Source organism: Haliaeetus leucocephalus, unplaced genomic scaffold (assembly GCF_000737465.1).
Source record: "Haliaeetus leucocephalus isolate CR32 unplaced genomic scaffold, Haliaeetus_leucocephalus-4.0 Scaffold1, whole genome shotgun sequence".
NCBI classification, from domain to species: domain Eukaryota; kingdom Metazoa; phylum Chordata; class Aves; order Accipitriformes; family Accipitridae; genus Haliaeetus; species Haliaeetus leucocephalus.
The window spans coordinates 23,100,661-23,126,603 of NW_010972437.1; the positions used below are offsets into that span (position 1 = coordinate 23,100,661).

Below are 25,943 nucleotides of genomic sequence, written 5' to 3' on the forward strand. Positions count from 1 at the left end.
CAGCAAAACTACTCCTATGATTCCTACTTCTCTAACTACCTTATATTCGGGTATAAAAATCTACCCAGCCCTTCTTCCCATGCCTACACAAGGGACTTCGTTCCAGCCATGCAGAGAACAGAAGCTGTAAGTACATATATCAGCATTACCCCAGACCCTCTGAAGTCAATGAACTATTAAGTTAAGCAGTCACTGCAGCAGGACCTGAGTACTTAACTATTAACTAACTGAAATGAACCGTCTTAATGCAGGGTTGCCCTATGTCCAGGTTAACACCAGGTGAGCTGCTGCAGCACACAGAGTAACAGCCTGTTACAAAAAGGACATTAGTCTTCTGAGAATTTGTATTTAAATATTTACTCTACGATGGCTGCTGAACCAAAGGAAATCCATTACCTTCCAGGTTATGCAGGGTCACGGGTCATGACCGGAGTTATCCAACTTAATGTCCAATAATGCTACAGGCCAAGAAGGACTTTTTACTGTGGACAAAGACTCCCTGAGATGAGACCCACTCAGAGCTCTGAGCTGTATGGACTTGCTCCAGCTAGAAAGCAGCCCTTGCAATTTACTTGCCCCATCAATACTACACTGAAGTCCTGAAGGAGGTCTCACTTTTTCACTGCTGTAGTATGTGCATCTGCTGCCAAGGGAAAAGAGAGCGCTCTGCCCTGCCACTTCAGCTTTGTAACAGAAACTAAGGGCTCTCCATCTAGAATAGCATTTACAAAGTGCTCAAAATTAACACTTGGTTTTTGTTACCCTGCAAAGGGGTATGGAGTTCCCAAGTACTGAGAGGCTCCAGGGATGCAGCTAAGGCCGTCGATTTTTTTTCTCTCTGCATTTGCTCCTTGCAGGAGTGGTGCTAGTTTGCTCCTGCCAGAGTAAATTTTCCCTCCCTAAATTTGGCAGCTGACAGGACAGGCACCCCAGAGGCCCTTTGCTTACCAGCTTCTCCTCACACATGTCTTAGATTGCTGATTCTTTAAGGCTGCTTTAGGTTGATTCATTTGCCTCAGAAAGATCGAGCACTGAAGTTTCACCCAGAGTTCACTTTAGCCTCCTCCACGGATTGGCAGGCTTTTATGAAAACGGTGGACAGATCAATGAAAGTGGGCATGGTGGGCTTCTAACTGCGTCGTTAGAGAAAAAGAAAATAATCTACAAATAAAGAGAACCATAATTCTAGTCTATGCTGAACCACAGATCTTCCTTGGATGTTCTCAGCACCCTCCTCCAGAGGTCGTTTGGCCCATCATAGCCGTGAAAGCCTGCAACCTGCATTCCTGCAGCCAGAGCCCTAGACAAGAGGGTTGGTGTTGCGGTAGCTCCCTGATTCACCACCCTGCCTCCTTCGGAAACAGTGTGCATCCCCAGATAGCCCGCAATGGAGTAGACATCTTCAGACATTCAAAGGGATTTCCTCTTCTCATGACCCCATATCACCTGAGACTGTCCCTGGTGTTGGGGTCAGAAGTACTTTTGGTACCTCCTCTTCATCAGCCTGCTGGCCAACTGCCCCCCGACTGTGAACAGCTTATTTTACACTCCCAGAGCCAGATAAGACTACTAACAGATGCATCCCCAGGGACTGGCTTGCATGACAGAAAATCTGAAAAGTGCATTTATCTTTGCTACCTTGCCAGTTCTCTAAGCCACACGTTATTAACACAGATGATAAAGCTAAGGAAAAAAAAAAAGAGATACTGTGCTCAGCCTTGCCAGTGAAACAAGGTACCACGTCCCAAACTGGCCTTTGCTGGAATTTCCATGCCCGTACCAGTGCAGCAGGTGTATGCCTATCTGGGGATGTTTGATTATCCCACACTAAGGATTTTTAAAGCCTGTGGGAGCTAGAGTTAAACCCAGTTGCCACCAGTTCCTACTGTGAGCACTCTTTCAGGAACATGCCTACAGAAAAGCAAGTCTGAACCTTTTGATGGGTTTAAAATAGCTATCAACCTACTTGAGCAAAGCAGGGCTGGTTTGGGGAGTGTTCCTGGCAGGGTTGGGTGAGAAGGCACAGGTTCACATTTGTACTTTCAACTTCTCTGTTGTATGCTCAATGCTGCAGGAACCGTGCTAATCATTATCTTCAGATAAGTCCAGACAGCTTCGCTTGTCTGGGCCCCTTCACTTCTCTGTAAAGGGAAAAATCACAACTCTTTTACTCTAAACCTTCCCACCTGCTGGCAGGCTGTTTCTCACCAGAGGGTGTGCATTTTCGTGGACACATGATTTCCCAGATATTCTTGATAGTAGTAACCGCCTGCCTAGGACTCAGATGGATTTCTTTCAGCTCCTGGAACCATATGCTGTGAATATATGGCATGATAGGAAATGGAAATATACAGGCATGTGGTGTGACAGCTCCTGCCCTGAGGTATAACTTGGAGATTGGGGTGGGACATCACACAATGATAAAGTCAATCCAGGGATTAAAATGGAGCCCATGTAACATTGGCTGAAAAATCAGAGAAGACTCAACAGACCAAGCAGTTAGCACTGCAAATGCCAGAACTCACAGAGGCTGGTTTCCTCCAGCCTTGCATCTTGTGGCTGACCCACTTGCTCCAGCTGAAGCTTTTCTGTGGTTTTGGCACTTATAAAATTTTTGCCTGAGTTGATGCCCCAACCTTCATTCAAGGGGAGCATTGATACCGCAGCCTTCTGCTTCTGACCAGCTGTTCCCCCACACTGCTGGGCTGAGAGTCCCCACATTCCCAGCGAAGCTCTGGAGCCCACACCAGAGGACAGCAGGCACAGGGTACCATCTGAGGTGGGGAAGGGAAAGGCACTTTTCAAAGAAATAATCTGAACAGACCGATGTGAGCGCCACAGCCTGAGTTAACTTTAGATTTCAAGTGGAAGAGCTGCTGGCGACTTGCCCAGATTCCCTGGCCTGCTGCCTGCCAAGTCCTCAGAGACTATTTTTATCATTATTTATTTATTAAAATTAACCGTCTTGGGGCTGGACCGCAGACAGACGGAATCTAAAAATGCAGACGCTCAACGGAAAGCTAGCTGGGAGGTAGGGGGAGAGGTTAATTACAATATCTGGTCCTGTCCCACTGAAGAGAAAAAAACCCCAACTTCTGAGAGAGTTTGTGGCTTAACAGGCTTAAATTCTTGCCATTCTTCTAGGCACCACGTTGCCTAGAAAGAGAAGGTGCTGGCTCACCTGGCAGGTACACGTGCCATTTCCATACAGACTGGGAGACTGGGCAACAGCTTATGAATTTGGAGAAAGGTCATGAGCTGGCAAGAGCAAGCAAACGATGCCATGAAAGCTGACAATCCACTGTACCAATACCGACCAGGAGAGACCACTTCTAAGGAGCAACCTGAATCAGTAACTGATTGTCCACTATGAATTAGTTTTATCTGCTGGGATTCTCTACAAGAAAGGCTCTCAGCATTTTCTTTTGGCTGCCTGAGACCACCAAATTATACCACACAGGCTGCTTGTAACTAAGCACTTGGTCCAGCTTCTGCTACTAGATACCTAGTGTTTTGCTAGTGCCTTACAGACCTAAACAGAATTCCTTTCAGTCCTTCCCAACCTGTGCTGGAAGCAAGCCAAAGAGACCATATATCCCATATTAAGCCCAAACCACACTGCTATTTGGAGAATGCAAACCCAGCCAAAGCCACAAACAAAATGGATTGTTCCAAAATGCATTTCCAGATGGACCGCGATGAATGAAATACAGAACACCTACAAAGAGATTTCCATCTTCAGAAGGAACCAGTGCATCTGATCTCCCCAAAAAACAGGTCTGGGAACAGGAAACTATGGCAAGTGAGACTAATTCTTTCTACAACAGAAATACTTCACACTCAGATGAATGCTTTCCACCCACAGACCGTAAAGCACTTTTTCTAAAAGCAAGCACTATTCTGGTTTCACTCAGAATAGCAGAAGCAAGGCATGTAAACCACTTGCTCAGGGTCATGCAATACAATATGGTATTGTCAGCTCTTTGACCTTGCTTTTCCAGTGCTTACCTTGTCCTATTGTGCTGCCTGGACAATGTGTTGATAGACAACAGGCTTTCTATTCCAACAGAGCCCTGTAAATCACAGCTACCAGTCTGCCCACATCATGCCTGGGTTTAACTGAATCAGGAGCTGGTGGCTGTTGCTAGCACAACACTGATGCAGGAAACCTCATTGTATTTGCACATTAACACCATGAGCCTTGCAAGCATGACACAGCATTGCGCTGGGAGTGCCATGCAGAAATCAAGAGATCCACTTTTGATGCTACTGGACAGCCACTCTTCCGCAGGACTAGAGTGTGGGTCTGAGTAGTTCACATGGCTCACGCGACTCTTCATATCCCCTTGGTAGGATGTTTCCTTTGGTTTCAGTGGGATTTCTGGACGCAAAAGGATTCACAGGTATAATGACGCTTCAGCACACTCTGAAAAAAAACAGGATGTGCGTGGATTACCTGACAAATTTGAGATCTCTCCGTTTTGCACTGATCCAGGCCTGGAATTTGGGTATCTCCTTAGGCAGGTCAAAATCACAGCCCAAAGCACCATGATGCTATCAGTACAAGATTTTAGCAATACCTTACAGACTATACACAAGTACCCCACTACAGAAAGTTTTATTTGTAGTCCAAGCCTTGCAGCCTATCAAACATAAAGCACAAAACCTTCCTTTCTCCCATTTAGAAGAACACTTTAGCTAGGAATGTCACTTCCATGAGATGTGCACACATTTCAAAATGTAAATGTAGCAGGCAGGAAAAGAAAAAGGACTGTTTGATTGCTAATGAATCACCCTTGTTGAAAGTTTCCTTTGGGGCATTCTGCCATCTGAGTCACTTTGCTCTGCATGTTTTTTAGCTTGGCTTTCTCCTGGCTTCATTCACCTGACATACACCTCTCTTTAGGTTGTAGAGGTATACACCTCTGCTTTTGTAATTCTATATGTCATTAGCTGGGCAATGGATGAATATATGGCTATATTTCAAGCTCACTTGCAAAAGCAACAATTAAGGGGACAAAAGCATTCTTTAAAATAGCATTTTTCTTTCAAGAGTGATCTTGATACAGCCAGAACAGCACTTGTATACCACTCCTCATTTTCAGGAGAACTTTGCTAAACATTAACTAGTTGCTCCTCATATCACTTGTGGTGTGGTCTCTATAAACACGCATTAACTTCCTCATCAGTTTAAGGAAGATGAGATTGAAAAATTAAAACAAGTTGCTAGAGACCAGAGACTAAATTAAAGACATGCTTCAGGACTTGGGCCCTCTCAAGCCCTATGAACTGGCCTGCCTGTTAACAGTGGAAGTATTAACTGCTTCCTCCTCTTTCATTCTGATGTGGGCCAGGTTGGAGCCCATTCATTAGACGCATTAAACCAGAAATAACCACCTCGAGGTGTTCTGGCCAGTTTCACTCATACTGAACCCGTACACAATTTCCCCCATAAGAGCACTAACAAGCATGTTATGTGTCCTGCCTTCCCCCGTACCACCTACAATTGTCCTCCTCCCCCTTCCCCAGGTAATGTCAAATGCAGCCCGCTCCCAGATTTGGGTCTCCACACGCCACAAAAAACTTGTGCTGTCACAGCAAATGCTTCTTTTGGTGGCTGTGCCAGGCTCTGCAGGTTCATAGTATACATTAAACCAGGCCAGAAGATTTCTCTTCTGCTGAGGAGAAATCACATCTGGTACAGCACATCCCCTATCAGTGCTTTCTCCAACAAACCCCCTCAGAGTTCCCCATCTTAATGAACTAAGTTGTCACTCCATCCTCAGCATCTCCCTCTTTCCCTTCATCTAGCCCTGGCAGCCTCCACCTCTTCCTTCTGGAAGAAGACTCAATAGGTAAAACACGACTTCAATAAAAGCATGAGAAGAAAGCTGTGTCAAGCCTACCCTATGCTAAGCCACAAGGACTCACAGTCAGGATATGCTTATAACACAAGATCCCATCCCCTCCGAGTAACACTTCTTGACTTAACTGCTGACCTATGCTGCTGGGCAAGGCGTGCAGAAGGAAAAGAGATTCTGCAGAGTGCTCTGCTTTGCCTGCCAAAGATGTCCTGATAACAGTAGACACTGTAAAACATTCTGCAAAGAGAAACCGAAATGCACCCGCTCAGCTGTTGAGCCTGACTCACTCACAGAGCAACACTAGCATCCAGCGTGGGTGCGGCTGAAGTAGCAAACCAGCTTGGTATATTCGTGGCTCTGTCTGCTTCTAGCAATTTTGCATGTGCAGGAGGGCACCATCAACACGCTCCAGGAAGCCTGTGATCTACGAAGTTAACTTTGCCCAATTCCACAAGCTCAGAGCCTGGAAGAAGCGGTGGTGGCAGCAACACAAAGACAGGGCACAGAAGCCTGCCAGCAGTTTGTCTTAGATGGATACTGACCCTTGGATGATAAAGCTTGCTAGCGGTCTGCTGTGTTTACAGTTATACAGCAGATGGTTCCTTTAAAACAGAAAAGCTCAAGAACAAAACAGGAGGTAGCCCTACCACCGAGTTGTTTGGTGAAAGTTTCCTACAATTTTTCCATTGTCAGTCCCAGCTGAGAGATGTTTGTTATGGAGAAGTCACACGTGAAAAAGAGGACGAGCACGTGCATGCCAGGAAACTTCAGTAAAGTGTTATTCCCAACATAAGATCCATGGCAAGACATTCTGGGCGTCATCTTCAGAGTACCAGTTTGTCTTTGTTTCTTCCATCCAGCCCCTTGTTCTCTTCTCCCTCCACCCTCTTCTTTGAAGCCTCCTTCAGACAATTTTGAGCAATTGTGTACCCCCTTCCAAGGCAGCAGCAGGGCTTGGGCATACTTGGCCCATTTTGGTGCCCTATTCCTTTGCCACAGCCAAGGCCCTGGGCTTCCCCACATCCTGCACAACACACCATCAGACTACTAATTCAGCTAGCTCATGAGATTTTGCTCAGCAAGCACCAGATAACACTTCACAATTCATTTTAATTTCAACTTCTTTGTAATGTTTTCCTTTGTTCGAGGGGAGAAGAAAATTAAAGAATTGGTTGATTTGGTCTATATTATAATACTGGTCCAGATCTAAAGCAATCCTTGCTTTCAAAAGAATAGACACAAGTTTACTCTGAAAAATAACAACCCCAAGTGATGTCTTGCAGCTGCCTTTCCTCAGCTCCATGCACCATCCTACTGGTCTTTCTGGTTTCTCTTCCAGTCTGCTGCCCCCACCACCTCCATACAGGCCCAGAAGCCCCTCCATCTCACACATGGTATTTGCTGTCTCCCCCCGCACACGCTCTCCTTCACAGCCTATTTTCAGTTTGACCCTCCCCAGGGTCCCACAGACCTAACTCCACCATCCCATATAATATCCCACTTCTCAAGAGTAAGCTACCACTGCTTTCTCTTGCCATGGATGACACAGAAGGGGGTGGAGAACAGAAAAAACCAGGCAGGCAGTACTCCAAGCACAGAATTCAACAAGGAAGTTGTAGCCCAACCATTAGCATCCCTAAGTACTTGCCCTTCACCTGCAGAGCACAGACTGTGCCCTTCCTCTTCAGGCCAACACACTAAGCATTTTCAATAGTAACCTGTTCCCTTTTGCTCTCCCAGCATTCAAAGGCAAGGCCTTCAGTATTCCCACTGAAAAAGTTTCTGTGCTTTAACAAAACCCAACAGACACCTAGCCTCTGAGTCTACCGTATTTTCTTTCATTTCTAGCAGAAGTTTGCTGTTCAGAGTTTAGCCAAAGGTACTGTGAGAATCCTTTCTGCTCTACCACACCAATTTCCACTGCTGATCACATAAGTAATCAGCATGCTGCGATATGCAAGATTGTTCAGGCAGCTCATGCCTATTCAGTGCAGCTACATCCAGAAGCTTGACTGAACAGTAGGAAATACAGAAGCCCACAAGCTTATTATTTATTCTGTAGAAGTGACTAGAGGCAAGAGGCAGCAGTCACACCATTTAGTCAATGAAAAATGCTCTTTATGAAGATTTTAGATGCCTAAATTCAGAAGACCCGCTTGGGAGCTTTCAGATGTCTGAGGGGTCTCATGCTGAGTGCCTAGGCATGACCAGAAAGAGTAGCTTTGGAAACTTTCTTTTACAGGTTAACCAACCCAAGATGATGCAAGAAGAAGGTTTTATCCCTTTCCCCAGACCTCTCCTCCCCTGCCTCGTTATTGAGGCTGAAAAGCCAAGGACCCCAGGAAGCCATACACATTCCCCTTGTGCTGCAAGGTAGATGGGTCAAACTAGCTGTCTCACAGGTTCACTGTGACAAGTGTGAGATGCTCCACAACATACCAAAACCCACTTCTGTTCAGCACCACATCCCCACCATGATCAAGACAGACAGACACCCTCTGCGCACACTCATCCAGAAGGATCAGATCACTGTCCTCATCACGATCCTCAAACACCTTGGCATGGACAGGGATTCTGATGGCTCAAGGGGCTGATCAAATGAGCAAAACCTTGGATCAGACATATGATCAGTGCAGAGGGCTGGAATACAGTCTCCCAGACTCAAAGCAAGGCAATGCTCATGAACACAGCTGTTAAAAAAAAAAAATCTCATTGTTCCATATGCTTTTCCCTTTGGAAAAGTTATTCTGGTCTGAAAAAAAATGTCAGTTTTAGAAAAAGTAGCTAAGTTCAAACAAAGCACAGCCACCGTTTTCTATACCACAGTTTCATAAAACCCTTTAAGGCAGGTGCTAACATAGAACTGTGCAAGCAACAGCCACAGAAACGCTGTGAACAAGAACCAGTTCAGAGCATGGTTATGGAAAGAGGTGCCGGCACAGCATCCTCAGCCACCACTGACAATGCTGTTTTGTTCTTCTATAAAGCTGTTTTGTTTAGGGCCCTCTTTGGAAATTCCATGACAACACACATGCAAAGCACCAGCCCAGACACATGTGCTCCTCCAGGATTGTTTTCACCACAGTTAATATTCCAACCGCCAAGACCTCCTCAACCACGGTCTATTCCATATGTTCATGACTTCATGAGCAGACATACACAGTCCCATCCATATGCAGTTTCTGCCTGCCTTTCCCCACTCCTCCCGAAAGTCACCAAGCACTTCTGTGGCAGCTGCTTTTCATGAATTTTGGAGCTGGCTTTGAAGGCAGCTAGAATGATGGGGCTCGCACACCCTTTGTGAACTCCATCCACCTCTAAGTCACATGAACTAGTGGTCCTGATGACGCAAAATCACCGCTGGATGCACACTTCCGTTACAGAAGCATTCAGCAGTGTAACAATGTAGGACCTCAGCGCAAGAAAGTTAGGAAACACTTGAATATTAATGCTTAGCTAAGTAAAAACCTCCTCATTTCCTCAGCAAAACAGCACTTGACCCACGTTATCTAGGAAGCAACAGCTTCCTTGTTGCTTTGTGTAAACCCTACTTAAAAAGAAAGAAAAACTGACCCACATTTGAACTGTCTCAATAATCAGTGGTGCATAAGAAAAAGGCCCCCAAAGTAACGCCATTAAACCAGTGTATCATCTTCAACGGATGGGTTCTCCAAGGTGATTTTTCTTCTGCAGGACCTAATGCTGAACTTTTACTTCTTGCCTACAGCATCCACTCAGAGTAAAGCTGGTTACTCCACACTCCTGTCCAGAGCAATCCTGCCTCATGAAAAAAACACCTTCCACTTCAAAAATATGTTTCATGAACTACCAGCTTCCTATTAAGAGACATATTAGGAGACACTGGAAAGATACTACTTGTCAGGCATTCAAAAAACAAACCTAGATGGGTGGTCCACGGTGCAGGGTGCTCTGCTGCAATAAGGAAAGCCATACAAGGAGGCCTGCACCAAAACTTCATGATCAAATTAACATGCCCCACCTACACTTCCATGCCTTCCTCTTACTGTCAGTGGCTTGTAAGGTCTCTTCTAGTATTTTAACCCCTTACTTTTCCTATAATCATTGACTATTCAACTGCAAGTTTGTTTTGCCAGACCCTTCCCATCCAGTCTCATTTTAAAAATCTTTTGGAACAGTTAATATTCTGGTTAAGAATCACATCATGTAACTCCATACATATAGGGAGTTTATACACACACCATCTATACTCCAGCATATATACACTCCAGAGAGTCACTGTTGGTGACAAATAAACACTGGATATCATGGATATTTTAAGGTCCCTGTCACTGTGATACCTAAATCAAAAAGATGGGTAACAGGAGAATAGCTCTGCAATTTCCCACCAGCATGTTCCTTTGCCAGGCGATGCCACTTGCAGTGCAGTTCATCAGAAACCAGCCCAATGTTCTCCTGAAAAGAGGTCAGAAATTGAGAGTGACAAAGCACGTCAGGGGGAGATGGTGCTGGAGGTCTGTGAGGCCCAACTGCAGCACGTTTGGCAAGTTATGGCCTGATTTGCTAGAAATAGGTATCATTTTCTCTGCAGCACTGGTAGCAGGAACAGGCAGGTGGGCCAGGCTAGGCAGCAGAAGAGAGAGGCAGAATGCCAAGGTAAGCCTGAAGCAAATTAAATATCAGAAGGCAGCAGGTTCCTTTGAGACTGCTTGGTTGCTCTTCTGGCAGAGGAGGAAAGCAAGCCATTAAAGAGGCAGAATACACCTGTGTCAACTTCATTTGCAGCACTAATTGCCATGCACGTGCACTAATTGCCCTCACATGAAGTGCAAAGGAGCGGGCACTACTTGAATCCCATGCAGTAGGTGAGGCTTCCAAAGTAATGCTTGTTGGATCATGCTCTCACCACACGCTCCACTCATACCAAAGCAAAATGGAGGGAATTGGGGCAGTGTCCTTTTTTAATAAAGTTATCCACTGTGGTTTATCTAGAGACCAAAGAGGAAGCGTTCAACCAGACCGCCAGAGACATTCAAGACATTAACAAAGTTTGGAGCTTCTTACCAAGGTAAGAGGAGAGAGAAGCCACTGAAACAAACTGTTCTTTGCTGTCACTTTGGAGCACAGGGCAATGGATATCTACCCCGCAGCTGCAGGTACCTTATTGTCAAGGTTTAACCCCAGCCAGCAACTAAGCACCATGCAGCTGCTCACTCACTTCCCCTCCGCCCAGTGGGATGGGGGAGAGAATCAGGGTAAAACTTGTGGGTTCAGATAAGAACAGTTTAACAGAACAGAAAGGAAGAAACTAATAATGAGAACAATAATAAAATGACAATAATTAAAGAAATTAAATACACGAAACAAGTGATGCACAATGCAATTGCTCACCAGTCACCACGTGATGCACAATTAGTTCCCGAGCGGCAGTCCCTCCCAGCCCCACTCCCCCCAGTTTATATACTGGACATGATGTCACATGGTCTGGAATAGCCCTTTGGCCAGTTTGGGTCAGCTGTCCCAGCTGTGTCCCCTCCCAACTTCTTGTGCCCCTCCAGCCTTCTTGCTGGCTGGGCATCAGAAGCTGAAAAATCCTTGACTTAGTCTAAACACTACTTAGCAACAACTGAAAACATCAACGTGTTATCAATATTATTCTCATACTAAATCCAAAACATAACACTATACCAGCTACTAGAAAGAAAATTAACTCTATCCCAGCCGAAACCAGGACACTTACACAACTGTATCTCCTTTTGTCAGTAAGCAACACCATTTGATTGCTGTCAGTGAAAACTGACAGCTGCCAGGGCTCATCCTAGCTATCGGCACAGGTAAAGTGCACCAGAAAAATAAGCACCAGCAGCAGGAACAGACAGCTGCATTGCCTGGGGCCTTCTCCTGTGGCTGTGCACTTCATTGAAGAGGTAAAAGCAAGGGAACAGGAGAGGAAGGGTGCGCTGCAGCAGGTGGAAAGACCATGCTTGGCCATCCTCTCTCCTGTTAAGTCAAGGGTTTCCTGGAAATAGGGCTTTATGCCCTTCCCTCCAGCAAAGTCTGAAAGCAGCATATGTCCCTGTCAGGATGTTGTCCTTAACATCCTTCAGCTGCATCTGTGTTTGCTCCTAGCTCTTTGACACTGTTTTCTCACTAGATGGTACTCGCCCCTCTGATGTGCCAGCTCAGGCGCATATGTGCACCTCCCAGACTATTTTGGTCCAAGTAAGTGGACTAAACTAACTTTGGTTGAGTTGAAACCGGGCTGGGAGCAAAAAACATTTCAGTTACTGAGTTCGACTGTCTCTTTGGCAGGTACTGTTGATAAGTACACACGACCAAAACTCTGGAAAACCAGAGACTCAGTGATCCATTACCACATCAGTGAAGAAGAGGAAAATGCCCCTCTCACTACTAAATTTTTTTACAGTATTTCTTCTCAGGTTTTTTTTTTTTCCCCAAGACCTACAGAGGACTCAGGCTGGGGAGAGAGAAAGGAGACACTGCAGACACAGCTTCCACCAGCATCTCTCTGAAAAAAGTGCACTGCAGGGTGCCTAGTACAAGACAGATGCATTTCAGTAATGTGTGGATTGATCAGTGTAAATCAGTCACTATTGTTCTACACCAGCTGTCCCTTCATACAGAAAAGCCCCGAGGGGAGTTAAAGGCACTTTGCAAGCAGCCAGAGGGAAAAAGGTATTTTTGGTGATAGGCAGAACACACTTAGATTCCAACTCATTTCTTCTGGTGCTAAACAAAAACTAGACAAGGCAACAAGGATTTAGGGCATGGTTTGAACAGAGAGGTAAGATTCCTGTTACATCTGGCTGGGACAGGGAATAGCAGAGGGAGAAGGAGGTATCCATTAAGATTTGGAAGTTGTTTAACTCAGCCCAGGAAATTGCAGCCCTGCCTAAGGCCACTGTTTGTGCAGAAGGCACCTTTCAGGTTTTTTTCCTCTTTACTGAAAGGAAATCAACACTTTCTCCCATTCTGCCCAGACCCAAACGCTAAGTTTCCAACAGCAGGCCTATGTTACAATACCACCCATTTGAATGGAGCACAATATTTCTCCAATAATCTTCAGCAGGAGGTTTGGCAGACGAGGAGCTGTCAGCATCTCTCCCCATGAAGTTTCACATGCAGTGGATATGCTCACATTGCAGGAAGGCACTAGCTGAATAGCGCATGCAGTATTACAAATGGCTTTAAACAAAAGAGCTGATGGAAACCAAACGAGCTTCTCCCAGACTGTCACCTGCCACTTCAGCGTTTAACAACCTGGGATCATAGACCTACATGTTATTACAGTATATTGTCCTGGTCACAGCTGCTACGGAATTGGCAGTGAAAAGGTTTACTCTCAGCCCCAAGCAAGAGGTCAGGCTCTGAAAGCAGATCATTTCTCCGAGAAGCATGAGTAGTGAGCAGTCGCAGCAGTCCCTAGCACAGCAGCAGTCATATCGAGGAGACACTCGTGACCAGGTTCCCAAGAAGCAGCTTTGGTAACAGGGCCAAGGGCTGGCTAAATGTGACAGATAAGCTCCTCTGTTGACTCTGTCCCTATCACAACCAGCCCCAGCCCTTGCCAAGGGGGTGAGCATGTAGCACAGAGCATGACATTACCTCTTCTAATAGAAAACAGCATATATGGGTAATGCACTAAGTTAATAATATAAAGTACTCCTGGCTTACACAAGCTACAGCCTTACCCTGGAGATACTACAGTAAAGATTGGTCTGGTCAGAAAAGTTCATCAAAATAAATTGAAGAAAATTATTTAAACCTGTGTGAACACTCCTCTTAACAAGCGTGACTTTATTTAGTTTGCATTCCCTCTGGAAGTGAATTAAATTAACTAGGTCCATTTGCATCTAAAATAGAAGAGTAAGGTGATTTCAGCACTGGACTACAGTCTCTATATAGTGGGCTCTATACTGTGGTTTAAGTAATCCACCTGGGGTTACCTTTCCTAGACATCGTCACTTGGTCAAACCTTTAGTGTCATGACTACTCATAGAGCCAGATACTTACTGTCCACATTAGGGAAGAAGGAAAACAACAAAATAAATGCAGTCTTCTAACTTTCTCTAATGAGCATTGAAAATATTTTCAGGAAATACTTCCTTAAGTATTTGTTCACAGTCATTTCAACCACAGCTGCAAAAAGCACACACTTTTAAGAGCCCCCAGAGCAGCCCTGGAGTGCTAACTAAGTACACCTACCCTAACAGCTGAGAAGAACTAGGCACTGAAAGGGAAGTCACCTGTGAAAGGACACTTAACCTTCAAGCTTATTGCTTGTACTGCAGTGCTTTCAAGAAGGCCTCATTCAGGAATGAGACCCGGCTGTGCCAAATGTACTGTTTGTGACAAAGAGAGAACTGCAGGCTTTGGGTAGGATGGGAACTAAAGATGGGTGAAACAAGGAAACTAAGAGCCAGTTTCAGCTAAGAGCAGCCAGAGAGCTCTAGTCATGGACACCTCTTCTTTACTATCTGCTCCTACCCACGGCTGTGCTTGCTCATTTGCTTAAAAAAAACCCAACAAAACAAACAAACAAGAAATCACATCAGGACCCAAAGAGCACATATACAAAGGAGAGGGTTTTTTCAGATGGAACTGTGATTACTACCTGCCACTAACATTTTAGACTGACTTGGTCTTGTCTTGGTGCAGTGGGATGGAGTAACTGACCTCTGGAAGCATTCTTCAACTGTATTATCTCTGGGTTTGTAGCTTTCAAAAGTTATCAGTGCATCTGTCATAGCAGGAGGGTGACACTTGCTCCAGCACACCAACACAACTAAGAAGATATAAGCCTGAGCTCTATTCCATTTTTCTGGCTTGTCAACAGCCTTGCAAATTTCTCAGTTATGATAGTAAAACCCACGTATGTACAGCAGCTATTCGGTGGTGTACTGTTAAAGAGTCCAGAATGGAAATGGAGCAAAGAAAAATGCCATATTCAACATCAATTAAGAAGGCAAGAACATAATTACCCAGTACAAAATCTGGGCATGACATCAGAGCCCCTTCACAAACTAACGTGACCACCTGTGTAATGTTTTAAGTAGATGCCACCACATTAAGCAGGAAAATACCCCCAATATGTTCCATCAGAGGAACATGTCTTACTAAGAGGGGAGAGGCAAAAAAGTACTGGTTCAGTTCACCTTCAGTTCACTGCAGATTGCTTTTTCAACTGACAAAGACTGTGAAATTCAGCATTTAAGCTTTTTTTTTTTTCCTCCATACCATCTGAACAGAAGAAATCATTAAGTGTAAGAGAAGAATTGTTCAGTGATAGTGTTAAACGAGCTCAGTAGTCCTTCCTGGCCTTAAGATCCAGAGGGTTCACCGCACAATAGCAGTTCCCACACTAGTAACCTACTTCATGTTTAACAGTTTTAAAGACTGCAGTTAGCTTTTAGCATGAGTGAGACTGACATTTTAATTACACAGTGTCCCACCACACTGCAGAGTATCCTCCTTTCCTAGTACCACAGAGCATTTCTTCCTTTCCTTTATGAGATTACTAGTAACCACCTGCCCAAAAAAAAGAAATCCCATTCAGCTGGAAACATCTTCATTAATAACGTATCCCTTAGTCCACCCATTTGTGTAATTCCGTGCATAAATACCCACACATTAAGCAAGAATACACACAAAGCTGCTGTTGGGTACCTCCCAGCAAATGGAAAGAGTTCATCACTGTGCAAGCATGTCTGAGTAGCTTTGTCATCTGTGGGCTGACCAGCAAACTACTGTTTTTAGAAATACTGATTTGAGTAGTCCCTTACCACATTACTAGTTCTAAGAATTCAGTTTTCAGAGTCTGAGACACACAGAGATCAGTGCTTGTAGCATTTAGTCTAGAGCAAGAAATAAAGGGAAGGAGCCATGGCTTTTTCTGGAGGGGAAGATACAGCCAGGGACATGTCTGCATTAGCAGTGTTTTATGACAGGTTCTTGCAAGCAGTGTCATAGCCTTTTCTTTTGACTATGAAGTGAGACAGAAAGTCTTATACAAGCTGCAAACACATTTAAGGAATAAACAGTTTGCGTAAGTTGCTGCTTTGAGAGATCAATTCCTAATGTCTGGGGGAAAAAGAAAATAAGAAAACCCAAACCTTTCTTCATTTATATTCCCCTTCTGCTGCATCAGCACAGTCCTTTGTTTACTGTCTGCAAAGATGCACTCCAATGCTAGTGGAATGTGTATGTTAAATCTGTAGAGCAGCTTTAATCCCCAACTCAACCTCGCAAAAGCAAAGTTTCCCAGGAAAAGGGAGGATGATAGCCAAGCGCAGCAGTACCACAAAGGACCAATTCACAATAAAAATTTTTATGGGCGTTGCATGGATGTGTAAAACTTTTCAAGAAAAGAAAAGGAAGTTTAATATTTCACCTGACAACTCATCATTCAAACTGCAGAAGCAGCACTCTAGCTAGAGGAATTAAAAACAAAATCGAGGCAGGATTGAGGATGCTTTGAAATATACTTCTCCTCTGGTATTTCTGCTGCTTTGAAGTAGGAGAAGCCACAAATGATGACCATACAGTGCACACTGGATTTGCTTGATGGTATTACTACAGACAGTCCAGATAACATCTTAAACACACAAACATGATTTGTGCTCTTGATGTCTGGGGAAGAGAGTAAGGATACATTGCAATTGCATTAGCGACTTACAAATATGAAGAAAAAAGTACATAAAGATATTTTATTTTCAGAACTAAGCCTGGCAATACAATGAAACTTTCTATAGTGAATGCTGTAACAAAAATCATACTGGGTATCAGTGAGGCCAGCCTGGCACTAGAAGCAATACTGTTGGTGATGCCAACACTGTCCATGAATTCTTAAACCATAGGGTCTCTTACCACTTGTAAATGTATCTATCACCTTTGTGGTGCCAAACTGACTGTGTCTGGCTGAAGCAGTTCACAAGCTTGTCTAACTACCAGGCTTCTGATGGGACAAGGGCTTCCCAAATGTTCAAATGCAAGGTTAAAAGCAGAAGGCAGAGCTTTAAATTGTGTTCAGTCCATTTTTTGGAGTGTCAGAACAAGACCATCTCATGTTAAATTCTACCACAGATCTGTTCAACGATGCCATTCCTGTACCTGCCAGCAATGAATCTGGCAAGACTTATCACCATTGTAAAACATCAAGTACAGATTTCCTTGGGAGTGATCCAGCTGCAGGTGCTAAAAAGCATTTTGACTCTTGTCTTGGCCTGACAGCCATTTTATGTGTGATCTTATGTGCTGGAAACCTCAAGCTTTCCTGTGATAAGGTGAGAACATTTTGGAGTTCAGGAGACAAATATTAAAATTCTTGTCTGTTTCTCACACCCCCTCATAACTAGATTATCCTTTTTAATATCTTTGGGGTTGTGTTTTTTCATTCACATGAGATTTCCCCTTGGGTTTTTACCTAGCCCGAGGACTTCATAATAACGAATCAAATTAAATTTCTGGCAGCAGCAGGATATATGTCAGGTAAAGACAAATTTTTTTTTTTTTTTAAAGTATCATCAATGTCAAAACAAAAAGAAGAAAGAGCATCCCTTAGATGCAAGATATCACAAGTTCAGATCACTAGGCTAGACTTCAGAAGGAGGGAAGGAACTAACACGGAGTATATCCCACATCAAAACACAGGACTCACAGGAGATGAAAAAAGTCACACAGCAGTTATACAGGAACCCCACCCACTTCCCAGAAGCTGTGAATCTTCACATTCCTTGCACACACTTTGTCACTGTCCTACCCCTCTGGGCCATGAACCCCCCCCCCCGCCATGTAGCACATCATGAAATCATGTAGCAGCTGGAAGGCTCTGGGGAGACTCTGGTGCACTCCAGCTCCCTCTGCACTACATTTTCTGGGTACAGATTACCTGTGCAAGGTGCCGTGTAAATCCTACAGTATAAAGCAGATGGGAAGATAAAGCTTGCCCAAGGCTAGCAAAACTTGGAGCCTTGTATTCTACCTCCCCAAACAAAAGCGGGTGTTTTCTCTGAACCGCACCCACCTGCACGGGGAGGGGAGGGAAGAGGAAGACAGGAACTTTTCAAAGCATGGGTTCTCAGATGCCACTACCAGCTACAGGGTGGATCACTTTACCACACACATGGAAGCTGCTGTCAAAATAATTTCAATTTTTACCTCTCAGTGTTTCAGCTGCTGCTGGAGATTTTTCATTGCATCTTCTACCAGGACAGAAGGAAAGTTCTTTTAGTTCGATTAGAAAATGGGAGTAATATCCAGAACCAACATATGAAGACAAAACCAGCTATTCCCAAGAGACTGTAACTATTCCAACTGCTGCAATGGCCAAAAAGTTAGCAATTGTTCCAATTTTCTTAAAAGACTGAGAGGGAGCTATGGTGCATGACTGAAAGATTAGCTAATCACACACAAACTGAATGCATTTGGAGAACAGTCTGGTGCCCAAAGTTCACATTCCAGCTGGGCAGAGTCCCAGTCCTCTTCCACCCCAGACCTCGGCAGCGCTACCCAAGCAACAGCGAACTTGGAGCAAAAGGGCATTTAGGAAGCACTGAGCCAATTCGGGCTCCAAGAGGGCATGACCAGTTCCAGCAAGCCTTTAGCACTAGGATAATCAGCATTTTGTTTCCGCTGCCATTCAGGTTTATAAATCAATCATCTGAATGCAGTTCATCACAAAGACCATGTAAATAAGATGTCCTGCCTTGGACAGGTCTCTAACAGAGTATAGGGGTCACACTGGTATCAAACCAAGCCATCGAGCCCAGGACACTGAAGGGCAAGTCAATGACTGCTTTGTAAGATTAGGGCATGGAAAGCTATCCTTCTGCCTCACGCATCTCGATGAATCCCAAATATTTTGCTTAAATATCTTCACCTCTCCAGAAACAAACAGAACTAGCACACCCTGCCTTTTCAAGCGTGTCATAAAAATGCCTAGAAGGACAAGCCTTTTGCTAGAATTAGTGCATCTGGCAGAGCAATGCACCTATATCATTCCCATCAGGTTTCATCTTCAATTCACAGAGATCCAAGCCAGCTATAAGACTGCGATTGCTACCACAAGGCTGAGAGAAATAAGTCAAATGGGTCAGTTTACGAAGACAACGAACCTATTAAGAATCCAGTAACATGCAGAAATTAGACACACAGCACTCAAACACTATTACACTGAAAGTTTTTGATACCAGTGAACATTACAGTGAAATATTAAACCAATGCAGGGTGGTGGGAAGGAGGATAAAGCAAGGGGGGGGGAGATTAGGAGGTGGCACGATCATAGGGTAATTTAGGAGCTAAGAAAAACAGATATGCCTTTGTAAACCTCAAGCAACACATGCATTCCCAAGAGATACAGACAATTTTCCTACTAAGGACTAATTGATATACAATACCTCAGGGATTTAATTAATTACATCTGTTACAGAATTACAATAGGGAGGCAACTACCAATGCAACAGTTACTGAATATTTCAGGTTGCCATTTTTTCCCTGAACAAAAGACCACAAATCATCAATTTTTACTAACTTCAGTCAAACTGCTGCTCAGGCAGATTCTAAATTTGTTAGCATTGCTGGAGCACATCTTACTATATGAGAGCTCTACTGATATCCATGTTTATGCAGAACAGGACATTACGTGCTGTTTGAGGCACACAGTATCTGGCCCCATGTGGCCGAGTGCCTTAAAATCACATCCTAAATAAACATTACTCAAATCTATTTTCCAGGTGGACAAAAGCAAAACAGGCAGCAAACAACTGTAAGAAAAGTGACAGATATATCCACATTTCAGGTAGCTCATCTCTCCTTCTTTATGAATAAAGGCCACTCAAAGACAATGAAAGTGCAATACAGTGACTTGAGTCTTGACACACTTCTGAGAATCTGTTAGTCTTGAAATCAGTCATCACTTTCATATCTTAAGCACACTGAGGCTGAGATGGAACATACAGTACTATTTCTCCTGCTATGTGACTAGCTTCTTGTTGAATGCCATTTAAATTGCATCTAAAAAGCATCTTTACAAGATGCTAGAAGATATCCACAAGACTCAAGTCGATATCCTATTACAGTAAGAAGCTGTTTTTAGTCCTGCTGAAATGACAGTTTATTTAGGGAAAGGAGAGAGACTGCACATGGTTTCATACCAACATCTTCCTAGAAGTGGTTAAACTGAAATGCTACGCTTTTGAGAGAGCCACCATGCAGCTGCGGATCAATCATGTACCATTAATGTAGACTGACAGGGAGAAAGGCCAACACGTACACAGTTCTCAGAAGTGAAGGATGAGGAGTACTAATGTAATGTTGTTATGACGGAGGCGTATGGAAAGGGGCCGAGCAAGAAGGAGCTCAGCATCAGGAGCCTTGAATCAGAGTGCCATAAATCAGAGGCATGTGCTGGGGCAGCTGTTCAGAACTGTGCTATCAGAGATCCTTTACAGAAGGTCTGCAGTAGTATTTGGGGAGGAAAGAGATCAGAGCATTTCAGTTTCTCTTTCGATGAGGTTACTAACACAAGACAAAAAAAAAAGTATTTATCTTTCCCAGTCTTACGTTTTCGTGGTACCTTAACAGTCACCCACTCACACTGAGTTAATAAACTACAAAGACTTAACTGTATCCTTGAACAAGGAACCTCAGAAAGTTACAATAAAACAGGTTTGGATGGGAAAACAGGAGTAAATCTAACCTCAGTCCACCGGTTTGTTTGATGGTTGTATGTGGCATTCTTATCCCTTACCCCTGGTCCCCCACCCACTCCCACACACAATCCCCATCCCTTTTTAAGTCTGATTCAGAGCCCAATAAACTCTGTTGTGAAACTCCCTGTCCCTTAGCCCCTAGTCTTACAAAAATGCCAGTGCTTACTCAAGGCTATCTGCACTGAGGGCAGCTGGTCTACTCACATGATTTCAGTTAAGCATCTGCAACCCGTATGCTGTAAGTTCTTCTCATGCATCCGTACAAGTCTGTGGGTCAGCTAGGTAGTTTGTTTCTACCAGAACACAGAATAAATCTTAGTATCATCTCTGTTGTGATTGCAAGGCAGTTTATTGGTAAATAGTAAATTTCTTTCTCAGTTAAGTATTAGATATTCTCATTCACACGTGAGGTACTTCTTACATGAATCCTGGCGTTCTGTGTGTTTTCAGAGCCCAAAAGTCTATCAAAGTCAACCCATGGAAAAAGGAAAAGGCTGGCCTAAAAAGAGATACACTATACATAAAAAGAGAGGAAGACAGACTTGTGTGCATTGAAACACAGTTGTAATCCAAACTGTCCCAGAATAACACGAGGACACAAACCTGAAGACAAATGCAGTCATCCCCTCCCCAATAAATCTGAAAGCAGTCCCTCTAGAATTAATTGATCATAAGTACACAAAAAAACCCTTTAAGCAATCAAGATTTGTAGTTGGCGGAGTGTCATACATTTAATGTGTTCTGCTTCCAGCAGCAGTCTTTGCGTGCGAGTAAATTCTCAAATACATTATTTCTTTTTCTGCCCTCCCTCAGCACTGGATAACTTTTGAATATAATGCAATAATTTGTATTAATTAGCATTTTTTGGTCAAATCAAACATCAGTTCAAGAAGCCAAGTTCATTGCCTCTACCCGACCAGACTCGCAGAGGTACCAAGTATACCTGCTGCTTTTGCTAGGGGTGCTCAGGGCACTCTTTTGAAAGACAGACCCCAGACTCCTCCAGGTGGCAAAGAGAAGTCAGAGCCTACTTTCAACATCCAGTGACCCCACAAGAATTATTAAAAAAAGCAGCTCAGTTAAGACTGAACAATCACAACTACCTTTACTCCTGCCACTTTACCGATTCAGAAATAGCGGACTGCCTTAACCCTTTCATGAAGCCTGACGAGCATAGCCTTGGACCAGAGAGTTTGGTGACAGAGAAGTCCAGCAGTGCTAGGAGAAGGTAATTCAGACAATAAAATCATGCATTCTCAGCAAGAGAATCCAATAAGTTGCCTTTCTCCCAAAAGGGACCTACAACCAAGAATTTCACTCTCTTGAGAAAGAGGAGCAGTGAAGTTTTAAACAGGCTCCTGAGCCTCATAAAAGTGCTCAGGAGTCTACACAAGAGTCACTCAGCTTCGAATGTTAGTGGATCATAACAAGAGTGTATGATTTTTCCTGGCTCGGAAACAACTGGGAGAAGATTAAAAGAAAAAAGCCCCCACAAAGAAGAACTCGCTTAAGTATTATGGTTAAAAATGCCATGAAAAACAGAGGAAAGGGGATACACATCCTAACCAGCCTTTCTTCTGTGACTGCCGTGGATAAAGAACCATCTGGTCACATAGTCACGAACGCATTCACATCCACTCCTGCTCCACAAAACCCAGGCTGATGTGACTGCCAGTGTGAAGTCACTGAAAACAACTTAACCCCCTCTTTCCGATTTATCTGGTCTTTGTCTGCCTTCACTCCTGTTAGTTCGAAGGGGGAAAACAGGGCTTGCATGCATTGGTGGGGCAGAGCTGAACACAACAGATTTCCATGGCAACGAGATACAGCCCCAGTGAGGAAGGCCTGTTAATAACTGGGAGGCGATGTGCTCGGCAGAAACAGATTTTTCTATCAGACAGCCAGAGATAGCAGCTCATGTTCATACGCAAACGTGCAAGGAATCTGATTCTTGGCCTTGTACAACCCCACTGAATTCAGCCAGAGCTACGCCAACGTAGACCACAGCGAGATAGAGACCGGCATTTGGTGTTAGTAGGAAAAATAAACAGGCAATATGGAGAAACACTCTGCCTTTGAAAACAAAGTAAGAGTACTCCTAAGACATTCCTCATTAACTGAATATTTATTGTCAAACTGCAGGAAAACCCAGCGCTAGTATGAAAGGGAAAGCAACTGTGTAACGCAGAAATTTGTGCGTACTGTACCATCACCTACTGCCTGTGCTTTTACCTTTGACAAGTGCACATTTATACAGAAGCTGAACCTCTTACAAATAACCCTGCTGCATTTGGAAAGGGACGGAGCTGTAATTATCCCGAATTCTCTACTGAGGGACTTAATCATGTGGCCTTTGTGACATTTAGGCTCCTTCCCATTAAAATACAGTTACAAACACTTTCCAACATAACGATATTCTATGCACTCGTTAGTATCCTCCAAACTCAACTTTGCTTGCAACAGACTGCTAAGTCTTCTGGCCATAATCATGACAAGCTTTGCCTACATATGTAAGAATACAGTCTCCAAATAATAAACTGAATTCAATAGGACAAGTCTCGGTTTACAAAGTTAACAGCATGCACAAGGCTTTGCAGGACCAGAGCCCCAGTGAGGAAGAGCTGAGGCCATTAGCAAACTTTTCCAAATCAAGCAGAAGAACAGCAACTGTCTCACTCGCAGTGTATGCTCTACTGGAAATGCACAAAAAGCCATTTATATCAAGCATAAGAAAAATATGCCATGTACAGTTTATAAAAATATCTTTAACAAACTAAGAACAAAGCCAGAAACTGTCCAAGCAGGCTTAACTGGGCAGGGGGGAGAAAAGAGTAATTTCATGGGCTATTTTGTAGAGCAGAGCAGCAACAGCCGCATCCTACCAAAGTTTTATTTAAGCCCTACAACTTTTCCTGACACTGCAATAGGTGGAACCCAAAACAACTCAAAAGTAAGACTCAAGGCAGGCACTGCAAGCGCAAGGCTGTATTTTGTATTATGTGATAGGGCTGTACAACGCTACCAAACACCTGATTTTAATAAACAATCCCTGGTTACATACAAGCATCAGGGCTGACTCTGTGACAGGCTCATCCTTGTTCAGAGTCCTGTTCATCAGAAGGATGATGATTACCACATAGCTACAATGTTTTAAGTCCATGTTTTCCCAATTGCCAAAGTGTCTGGTAAGCTTAAAGTACACGAGCCCCAAGGCTGCTTGCTTCACTTGAAGAGTGGCGCCTTGTATTGCCGTTGTTTATACAGATATGGTAATTAAAAATTGCACTGTAATGCATTCAATAATAGTCTTATTGTTCCCGTGAACTGAACTGCTCCAGTTAAACATGATATCACAGCTAAATAATAATCTGCATTTATACTTTTTTTTTTTTAAACTTTTTTTTTCTAGCTGTATAGGGACTCTGGGCTTCTTCACCATAGATATTTCCAGCACATCTCAAAGCAAAACATCTTCCTGCTAAACCAAACGCTTACTCCACATTCCTGTGGAGCACGGTCTCTGACGCCTCAGCAAGCACCGCGCCGACACTGAACCCAGACTCGAGAGTGACACACAAGGATAACCTCTAGCCGATAAAAACGGCAAGACTCTCCACACATTTCTCAGTAACACGGCAGCACGCACAGATACCATTCCACAGGTGTGCTTAGCACAGAGCTGTTTACATTAAATACAACTGAAGGGCATTAGCAGGGCTGGCTGACAGCACTGGAGCAGCGGTCATGGGAAACCAGTAAGGCACACTTCTTAAACGTTTAGAGCCTTAATGAAAAGCAGCAACGAGGAAACACCACAGCTATAAAAGAGGCAAGATTACAGGCTAGCCACCACATTGTACAACATCCCATCTTGTGGCAGGTAACCTAGGGGTTCGACAGAAAGCCCTGTCAGCCTTCCAGCATCAGGCAGGCCTGTGGAAGTCAGACAACCCCACTTTCCCTGGCCTTCAACGCGGTGGGCAGGTGGGGGCTGCCGAGCACACCCCCAAACTGGCTCGGGGCTTACCTACCTGCTTCAGGAGAAACTTATCCTCCGCGTTGATCTTAAGGGAGACGGCCAGGTGGATGGCGGAGAGCACCACCCCGCTGATGACCGCGGCCCTCATCCGCACCGGCAGCAGCGTGTAGATGCTGTAGATAAAGAAGACGGTCCACCAGATGCCCTCCGAGGCACTCCTGGGCCACACCAGCAGAACCCCTACCACTTGCACTGCCAGGATCACCAGGATGACGGAGTAGCACGCCAACCACATATGGTCCTGGTGGAATTCGTTGCGGTTGCACACCATGCACAGCACCACCATCAGCAGGATGGCCAGAGAGAGCACCACGACGTAGGATACCTCATAGTGGCCGTGCGCGGCGTGGAAGATCAGCATGACCACGCAAACCAGCACCAGCACGGCCATGAGCATGGTCAGGCTGCTCTGGTTGAGACGGAAGAAGTAGCGCTGATAAAGGCGCTCCAGTTTCTCCGACTGGAACTTCTTGGACCTGAAGATTTGCAGCAGGCTGCTGCAACAGCTGCCCATGGAGAAGGCCGCCTCGGAGTCCCCCTCGTCCCCGTCCTCCTCCTCCAGCTCCTCAATCTTGGCCTTAATGCGTTTCTCCTCCAGCCCCAGCTCCACGGACCGGGGCCGTACCTCCCCCTGCTCCCCCAGCTGCCGGGGGCTGGCATTGTTGGGGGCAGCGGGGGAATCACCACCAGGCGGGTGGCGGGACCGGTGACGTCGGCTGTCGTCACTGTGCTCCTGCCAGGCAGATTTGGACCTAAAGCTCATCATCCTGCAGCCGCTCTCCCCGCGGCTCCGGCTCGCCTGGGGCTCGTAGTCTTCCTCGCTCCTCCACCTGCTCGACATGCGGGAGGCCTTCTTGCCCGAGGACCTGTCGGGAGGCGGCGGGTAGGAGTAGCCATTGGCCCGGGCCTCCGCTTCGCCCCAGGCCGAGCGGTGCTGCTCGGTGCCTGCCCAGGGCGCAGGGCCGCCGAAGCCCGGGGGGCTGACGCTGTTGGACCGGGACATGCCCTGAGGGAAGGGGCAGCGGGGTGAGGGGGACGACCGCCGGCCAGGAGCAGGGGGCTCCCGCGCCACAGGGGACGAGCAGCTAGGTGGGAGCAAACCCCAAAAGACAGCAGGGGGGAGGGGGAAAAAAAGGAAAAAAAAAAAAAACAACAAAAAAACAAACCAAACCCAAAAACAAAAAAAGGGCAAAACCCACAAACGCCCCCAAAGCCTCCGAGGCGGCCCCCAGAGCCGGGGTCTCCCCGGCGGGACCCTCAGGGCAGCGCGGCGGCGGGCGCCATCGCCGGCCCCGGTGCTTTGACACCCCCGAGCGAGCTCGGCACCGCCGG

The 25,943-nt window shown here is 45.1% G+C and overlaps 1 protein-coding gene across 1 annotated transcript in view; it reads right to left on the bottom strand.

The window, feature by feature from the left end:
• ADCY5 (adenylate cyclase 5) overlaps positions 1-25,614 on the bottom strand; it is a 218,182-nt gene extending 192,568 nt beyond the window's left edge. The window contains 5 exon segments of the mRNA XM_010568815.1: positions 24,604-24,906; positions 24,908-24,952; positions 24,955-25,415; positions 25,418-25,454; positions 25,456-25,614. Coding sequence (XP_010567117.1) covers positions 24,604-24,906; positions 24,908-24,952; positions 24,955-25,415; positions 25,418-25,454; positions 25,456-25,614 — 1,005 coding nt within the window.
• Positions 25,615-25,943: the final 329 nt, after the last annotated feature.